The sequence below is a fragment of the Mus pahari genome, chromosome 23 (assembly GCF_900095145.1).
Source record: "Mus pahari chromosome 23, PAHARI_EIJ_v1.1, whole genome shotgun sequence".
Taxonomy (NCBI): domain Eukaryota; kingdom Metazoa; phylum Chordata; class Mammalia; order Rodentia; family Muridae; genus Mus; species Mus pahari.
Window position 1 is genome coordinate 27,554,692 of NC_034612.1, and position 8,869 is coordinate 27,563,560.

Here is an 8,869-nt window from a genome sequence, read left to right on the forward strand (position 1 = left end):
AGGAGAAGAAGAAGAAGAAGAAGAAGAAGAAGAAGAAGAAGAAGAAGAAGAAGAAGAAGAAGAAGAAGAAGAAGAAGAAGAAGAAGAAGGCAAACAATACATATAACTGTACATGCATACATATATAGTTTAAATGAAGTTATGTCACTTGGTCTGACAATACTCAACAGGCTAACAAAAACCCCAGCACAGGGTGTGAGACACGCCTTGGGGTTGTGGGTCAGTGTGGTGGCTGGATATCTTTGGCCCACGGGAAGTGCCGCTGTTAGGAGGTGTGGCCGCATTGGAGAAAATGTGCTAACGTGGAGGTGGGGCTTTGAGCTCGCCTACACAGCTCCTCCAGCACCACACGATGCCAGGCTTCCCACCATACTGATGGACTAAACCTCTGAAATGGTAAGTCAGCCCCAATGAAATGTTGTCCTTTACAAGAGTTGCCTTGATCACGGTGTCTCTTCGCAGCACTAAGGCCCAAACTAAGCCGGTCAGGGAAGTCCAAAAGATGCCCAACACGATGTAGGCCATTGCCCTTGACTGCCCTCCACAGGTGAAGGTGAATTCCTTTGCTGAGGACGCCGCGCTTTGGGATGCAGTACTGGGAGACCTGGGCTGGATCCCATCGGAAAGCCTCCTTCCTCAGGGCCAGCTCTCACAGTCCAAGCAGGTGCTGTACCAGGTTCAAAGGAAGGGAGGGAGGGAGGGAGGGAGGGAGGGAGGGAGGGAACTACCAGCAGTTCTACCCAGCTGTGACATCTGTGAATCACAACAACAAGCGGGCTAAGATTTCCCACGGGTGCAATAGTGACACTTGTATCTTGGCAATAACCAACTGTCTAATTGTTAAGGCCTGTTTAACAAGAGGGAAAACACGCTTGATACTAGAAACCTACCCTGGGCCTAGCGAGGTCGCGGATCTTGGCGAAGAACCTACCACTTTATTAAACCAGAATAATTTTGAGCTGCATTCTAAATCCTTATCCTTTTTTCCCACCGATGAGTATAGCTCTCATCCCTCACCAAAGGAACTCTCTTGGTGTCAGATGGAGACCATTACAGAGAATCAAAAGTGGGTCAAAATGTAAAGCTGTCTCGACCGATCTGATAACTCTGCATCACAACTCCTGCAGCTAAGGCTCGGGGACATTGCAGAAGAGGAGACAGAAGGATCCTAAGTGTCGGAGGGCCAGGAAATCTGCTGTGAGATGGCGGCTCCTGGAAACAACAGGGAGGCTGCGTCCACAGTGCTTTCGATTCTCTCCACAAATGAACCCCCTAACTGATTATCCAATACCACCTGGTCAGCTCTGGAATTATGTAATATATGAATCATATATAGGGGAGATGGCTATACTGAAGAACAGCACATTAACATGGGCTTCGAGTATGCACATGTTCCTACACACACACACACACACACACACACACACACACACACACACACACGTTTTTAGGGTATAGTGGAACACACCCATTACCCCAGTGTTCAGGAGGCAGAGGCAGGAGGACCTTGATTTTGAGGCCAGCTTAAGCTAGAGAGATAGGTGGGGAGCAATGTGGTTTAGGTGTAGCTATGGGATAACTGCAGGGGAGACTCACGGCAGAAGCTGCTGTTCCTCCAGATGGGTGGCCTGAGCCCCTGGTTCTGGCAGGCATCTTCGAAGGACTGCAGAGAATCACAGAGAGCACGGAAGAGTTCCCCGAATTCACAGAAGCTGTTCATACACTTCAGCAAGAAGGGCTTGATGGGTACCTGGGAGGAACAATGGGCCCAGGCAGGACCCTGAAGGGCGGTTTGGCAGTTTGCCTGGGCTTTCTCAAAGTCAAAGGGCCTGCATTTCCCATTCATGATCTCCTGCTGTTCCACTTGGAGGTTCGGCCCTTCAATTTTCTGGCAACTAGAATGGGAAAAGCAAGGTCTCAGAAGAGCTGGGCATGGTGGTGGTGGTGGACACCTGCTCTCCCAGCACTTGGAAGGGGGGAGGGGGGAGGCTGGAGGATCAAAAGTGCAAAGCTGGGGCTGCTGAGATAGATCAGCAAGTGTGTGCGTGCCACCAAGTCTCAGGACCTGAATCTGACTGGAACCTAGAGAGGGAGAGAGCAGACGACTGCAAATTGTCCTCTGACCTTCCTACACGCACCATACGGACATACGGACGCACACAACAGAAGTCATAAAACTAAAGGGTAAAATATGAAGTTGTTCACTGAGGCTGGAGAAACGGTTCCAGGGGTTAAGAACTCGGTCTTACGGGGGACCCACGACCACTGTCCAGTACACGGGATAGTTCACAAGCATCCATAACTCCAGTTTCAGTGGATCCAATTACATCTTCCCATCAGCATGGGTACCAGACAAATACACAGGTAAAACACTCATACGTATAAAATAAAACAAAATAAAACAAAACATATATCTCTCTTTTTTAAAAAAAAAAAGTTGTTCACCGGGTGGTTGTGGTGAACATCTTCAATCCCAGCAACTGGGAGGCAGAGGCAGGCAAATTTCTTGAGTTCGAGGCCAGCCTCGTCTACAGAGTGAGTTCCAGGACAGTCAGGGCTATACAGAGAAACCCTGTTGAGAGAGAGAGAGAGAGAGAGAGAGAGAGAGAGAGAGAGAGAGAGAGAGAGAGAGAGAGAGATGTTCAAGATCTTCCTTAGCTATAGGAGAGTTTGAGACTGGTGTGGAATACATAATAGGACACATTCGCATTCACAGGCGCATGCACCACACCTACACAGGAAAGCTGATGGCAAAATGGCTCAACAGGTAAAAGTACTTGCTGATCCAAGACTCCACATGTGCACCACAGCAGGTTCCAGCCCATATTCTCACACACACACCATATATACACAGTAACGATACATAAGATAAAATGGAAGTTGGGGCTATAGTTGCAGGTTAGGGCCCTTGCCTGGAGTGTTTGAGGTCCACTATACTATAAAGAGGAGGAGGAGGAAGAGGAGGAGGAGGGGGAGAGGGAGAAGAGGAAGAAAGAAAGAGAAAGGAAGGAAGGAAGGAGAAAAAGAAAGTTAGAAAGAAGGAAGGAAGGAAAGTAGGAAGGAAGTTAGGAAGGAGCCAAGTGTGGTGGTGCATGCTTGCAATCCCAGCCTGCAGGAGGCAAATCAAGAGGCCATTGGTGAGTTCAAGGCTAACTTGGTTAATCTATTGAGTTCCAGGCCAGCTGGAGTCATACAATGAGACCCTGTCCTGAAAGGGTGGAGGTGAAGAAGGAAGAGAGAAAGGGATGGAAGGAAAGGAAGGGGAAAGGGGAAGGGAGAAGGGAAGGACAGAAGGCTGGGTGGACTTAGAGGACCATTACTTTGGGTCCATGCTCTTATCTTTCCAGCTATTCATGAACTCCTGCTCATCCTCAGCTAGTTCATCACTGGGCGTCATGAGCTCATCCTCTTCTTCGCCGTTGAAATTGCCACACACACCGCAGACCTAGTGGGCAGAGGGGATGGGGTTTCAGTGCCACGAGCTAAGGGCTTTTTTCTTCTTTAGTGCTCAGGGTGAAATCCAGGGCTTCAGGTAGGTGCCCTACCACTCGGCTATAACCTTCACTGCCTTTTTCAATTTTCATTTTTATTCTTTGGAAACAGGGTTTTCTGTAGCCCCGGGCTGGCCTCCAACTTGACAGGTAGCTGAGGATGACCTTACATTATTGATCTTTCTGCCACCAACTCCTAAGGGCAGGGATCACAGGCTTGTACACAGGCTACACACAGTTGATGTGCTGCCCAGGGCTTCCTGGATAGTAGGTTGGCACTCTTTCAAAAGCAATAAAACCTAAGCCGTTTAGCTTTTGAGACACAGTCTCCCTGGGTAGCCTGGAACTTGCCAGATTAGATGCACGGGCCAGGCTCTAAGGCATGTTTCACTGATGCACACTTGCCATCCGTGCATAGAAACGAACAGTCCGTTGCCTTCTTCTATGCTAGGGAACGATCGATCTCCTCGGTTGTTCAGAATGGCATGCCTTCCTACTCCCCCCAAATCCGCCTCCCCAGCACACAGCCAGGTGCCTTCCTTCTAACCTTCCCACTAGAGGATGCAGGGATTTTGACATCTAAGAAATTATTGCTCTCAAACTTGACTTGAATTTCATCCTTAATTGTGACAATGGTATAGACGCCTTCGGTCATGACGTTGACTCCTGGGATGTGGGTGGTGGTGGGAAGGGTGACCATTGAGTCATTGATCTGAAGAGGAAGACAGAGCCATGAATAGATTCGGGGAACCAGAGCCTCGGCTGCCAGTGCTCAGTCTTCTTTCCCAGCCCAGGATTAGTACCAATCTTACGAGGACTAAATGGTCTTTCTGAAGAGTGATGTGGAAGTTGAAGATGTCAATGTACAGCTGATAGACACCGAACGTCTTGCTGTTGGTGTCTATGTCGGTCTTGGCACTGATCGTGAAGAAGGGCATGTCTGTGCTGGGGTGGCACATCCTGACCAAGATGTAAGTGCATGTGTCTTGGATAGGGTGGGTGTGGTCATCGAAGCTCACGATCTGGGAATCCTCTGAGATGCGACACTCTCCCATCTCTGCGGAGAAAGAGATGGCTGGGGGATGGTGCGCGAGGCCCATAGGAACCTCATGCACTCTTCTCTCTGCCTAGTCCAGGCCAGAGAGACCCAAGAAAGAGAGGACACATTTAAGCCAAGCGGTGGTGGTGGTGGTGGTGGTGGTGGTGGTGGTGGTGCACAACTTTGATCTCAACACTCAGGAGGCAGAGGCAGGTGATCGCCAAATTCAAGACTGGTCTGGTCTATAGAGTGAGTTCCAGGACAGCCAGGGCTACACAGAAACCCTGTCTTGAAAAACAAAAACAAATGAAGGAAGGACTGAAGGAAGGAAGGAAGGAAGGAAGGAAGGAAGGAAGGAAGGAAGGAAGGGAGGGAGGGAGGGAGGGAGGAAGGAAGGANAGGGAGGGAGGGAGGGAGGAAGGAAGGAAGGAAGGAAGGAAGGAAGGAAGGAAGGAAGGAAGGAAGGAAGGAAGGAAGGACGGAATCAAAGTCTAAGGGCAGACAGGAGTTAAAATATGCTGTGGAAGAGCAGGTGTGGGGCCAGTGAGACGGGTGAACAGGTAGGGGAACCTGTAGCCAAGCCTGAGAACCTGAGTTTGATTCCCAGAACCCGCTCGGTGGAAAAAGAGAACTGATTCCCGTAAGTTGTCCTTTGGCTTCCATGTATGTGCACCTTCACACACAAAATAAGCAACACACTTTTTAAAACATGAAAGAAAGGGTTAGGAACGGTGGTACATGCACGCCTGTAACCCCAACACTTGGGAAGTGGGCACAGGAAGATCGGGAGTTCAAGACCAGGCTACGGTGGGAGGTAGGGGGACGGCAATTTGAGTTCTGCCACAAGTCCTTCAGGTGAGGCCAGATTATGTCAGACTCCAGTAACGACAGAGGGGTGTCAGGAGGAGGTGTGGAGGGCTAGGAGAGCCGCCCCTCGTGACTGAAGGGACATCCCTTGCAGCATGGGACCGCTTACCTGCAGCACAGTGTAGCAGTCCTTCCTGGCGCAAGCACACGTGGTTGGCCTCGCAGGCCGACGGGCTGCAGGTGATGTTGCTGTGGTCTGAGCATGTGCAGAGGGTGGTGCAGGTCTTCTCTGTGTACCAGCTCTCCCCCAACTGTGGGGCATGGCCATCATCAGCAGAGCCAATAGGAAACTTGGAAACTGGAGATGGGCGGAGCCCTCCCCAACCCAGAAGGGTAACTGCATTTGGTCCCTTCCCTTCCCTCATCTTTCTCCCTCCGTCCCCTCCCTCTTTCCCTTCCCCTTTCTCTTTCCTCCCGTGCCTCCCTCCCTTCCTTTCTTTCTCCCCCCACAGCCATTTTCCTTCTATGTAGCCATTTATCTTTTCTTTGAGACAGGCTCCCTTGTAGCCCAGGCTGCCCTTGAGCTCATGACCCCTCTGCCTCAGCCTTCCAAGGGCCGCGATTATATATAGGTAGGCACCATCACTCCTGGGACTTGATCTTGAATTTTTCTCAGCCTCTCAGCATCTAGCCTTTGTCTTCACCCCCACTCCCGACCCCGGGCTCTATCCTGCCCTACCGCTTTCTTGGGCTCCAAGGCCTCCACCTTCCTGGTCTCCTTTCTCTTGTTTCCCCACACCCACATGAAGCCAGAAAGGGAGAGCGTCCCCTGCCATAAGGCCCCTCACCAGGTGATAGGAGCCGTCCTGGTCGCTGCAGCCGCACTGTCTGAGGGGCACACAGGTGGTTCCACTCAGGATGTGGCCACTCTGGCATTCACAGCCCTCTACACAGGGCAGCGTTGGACAGTCTCTTGGGGTGCTCAGGGTGAGGCAGGTGGCTGGGCAGGAGTTGGCACATGGGTTGTAGCTGCTCCTAGGTGGGCATCTCATAGCTACAAAGGATACAAATGCTAAGGAAGGTAGAATGGCTAGCTCCTGACCTTGGGGTGAAAGTTCCTGGGAAGGGTCTCCTGTAGCCCAGGCTAGCCTTGAGTTTGCTAAGTAGTCAAGTATGACCTTAAATTCCTCATCCTCCTGCCTCCATCTCACCAGTTCTGGGATTACAGGCATCACCACCATGCTCCTTTTCATTTATTTATTTATTTACTTATTTTGACTTTTCTCTGTGTAGCCCTGGCTGTCCTTGAACCCACTCTGCAGTCCAGGCTGGTCTCGAACTTAGAAATCCCCCTGCCTCTGCCTCCCAAGTGCTGGGATTAAAGGCGTGCACCACCACCGCCCTGCTCTATTTGATTTGTTGATTGACCACTTGATCAGTACAGGGTTTTGTTCTGTAGCCCACGCTGGCCTCCAACTCAGAATCCTCCTTGCACAGCCTCCTGGTTGCTGGGGTTACAAGTATGAGCTACCACACTTGGCTGTCATAGCTCTACCGTGAACTGTTATCTAGCCTTCCGAAGGAAGTGTGACCTGGATGTGTCAGGACACACCTATAATCCCAGAGCTCAGGAGAGCATGAGTTCAAGGCCGGAGTGAGATTTATGAAACCACGTCTAAATTCTCATGTTCCTCCTCAAAAATGAAGAATGAACTGGTATGTACTCCAATATAATGAACCCGGGAAATCATGCTACGTGAAGAGAAGCTGGTTATCACAGGACATATTCTATATGATTCTTTGTGTATACATCTTCCCATGCGCGTGGATACGTGTAGGGATGGGTGTGTGTATGTGCAAGGATATAAATAAGGACCTATATTAAAAGGGTCATTATTTAAAAACGTTAAAATGACACCTAACCTCAGGTGTCAATTTCTTAGGTGCTGTCCACTCTTTTGAGAGAGAGAGAGAGACAGACAGACAGACAAACAGACTATGTAGCCCAGTCTGACCTTGAATTCCTGATCCTCCTGCCTCCCAAGCGCTAGGATTCATTCAATAACTATGACACTCCAGAGTTTCAGCTGGGGAAGAACAAGTTCAGGTGACAGATGGTCATAGGGGTTCGGTGGTTATAGAATAAAGTGAATGGCCTTCTTACCAATGAATTTTTTTTTTTTTTTTTTTTTTTTTTTGGTTTTTTGAGACAGGGTTTCTCTGTAGAGCCCTGGCTGTCCTGGAACTCACTTTGTAGACCAGGCTGNAGCCCTGGCTGTCCTGGAACTCACTTTGTAGACCAGGCTGGCCTCGAACTCAGAAATCCACCTGCCTCTGCCTCCCGAGCGCTGGTATTAAAGGCGTGCGCCACCACGCCCGGCACCACTGAATTTTATACACTTAAAAAAATGTCCAAAATGATTTTGGACACTTTATACAAATGGTATTACATATAATCCTTTGTGACTTCTCTGGTAAGCATAGTTTTCAACATTCGTCCACGGTGAGTTGGAGTTCATTCTTTTTATAGCTGCACAATTATATGAAGATGCCAATTTTGTTTACCCACTCCACAGTTGATAAGACGTTTGAATGGTTTCCAATCTTTTTTGTTCTTAGTGGGGCCTCGCTAGATAGAACGTTAGCCTGGCCTCCCGCTGGCCTCCCTCCCGCCGCTGCTTCCCAAGCCCAAGGGTTACAGGCTGACACCTGTAGCCCCGACTTTCATCCACTGGTTGGCTGTGAGGAAGGACGTTTGTATAGACTTTTGTGAAGTGGGAATTTTTGGTTGTGTCATGTGATGAGAACTCGTGTGGTGTTTCACTAAAGCGAGACCCATGAGAGGCCATGTGATCTGTGAAGAGAGTCCAAGTAGGACCCAATGGACAGTGACACGGTGCTTACGTAGCTAGCCATGCAATACTCAGTTAGTTTCCTGTCTCCGCCGATCTTTATTTTATGTGTCTGCCGGGCTGTGCCACTGCTGCTGATTCAGGTTTGATGAACTGATCTGTGGGTTTCCTGACATTACTGAACTGGACTGTTGGTATCCTGACACTGCTGAACTGACTTGATCCTTAGCACTACAATGATGGAAAAGGAAGGATGTAGGTCTCAAATCCCAGCGGTCAAGACGCTGTTTGAGAACACCATAGAGTGTACAGAGTTCAAGGCCAATTTTGGTGACTTAACGAGGGTTCGTCTCAAAAACCAAACAAACGAGATTGGGAAGATGGCCAAACAGGTAGACTAGAATTCAGATCCCCGGCAACCACATAAAAGCTGGGCTGATGTGACTGTCTACCTGTAATCCCACAACTCAGGAGGCTGAGACGAGGTACTCAAAGGCAAGCTGGCTAGCTAGCCAAGTCCACCGTAGAGCTCCTCATTTACTGAGGATCCTGTCTCAGCAAAGAAAACGGAGAGAAATCAAGGAAGACACCCGAGGGCCAACCTCTGCTTTTCACACAGACACAGACACACAGACACACACAGACACACACACAGACACACACAGACATACACACACACA

The 8,869-nt window shown here is 49.6% G+C and overlaps 1 protein-coding gene across 1 annotated transcript in view; it reads right to left on the minus strand.

Annotated features, from left to right (window-relative positions):
* Nucleotides 1-8,869, minus strand: part of Zan (zonadhesin) — a 98,427-nt gene that overhangs the window by 54,232 nt on the left and 35,326 nt on the right. The window contains 6 exon segments of the mRNA XM_029533878.1: nucleotides 1,597-1,895; nucleotides 3,321-3,445; nucleotides 4,039-4,203; nucleotides 4,295-4,548; nucleotides 5,507-5,648; nucleotides 6,186-6,391. Of these exon segments, the coding sequence (XP_029389738.1) occupies nucleotides 1,597-1,895; nucleotides 3,321-3,445; nucleotides 4,039-4,203; nucleotides 4,295-4,548; nucleotides 5,507-5,648; nucleotides 6,186-6,391 (1,191 nt within the window).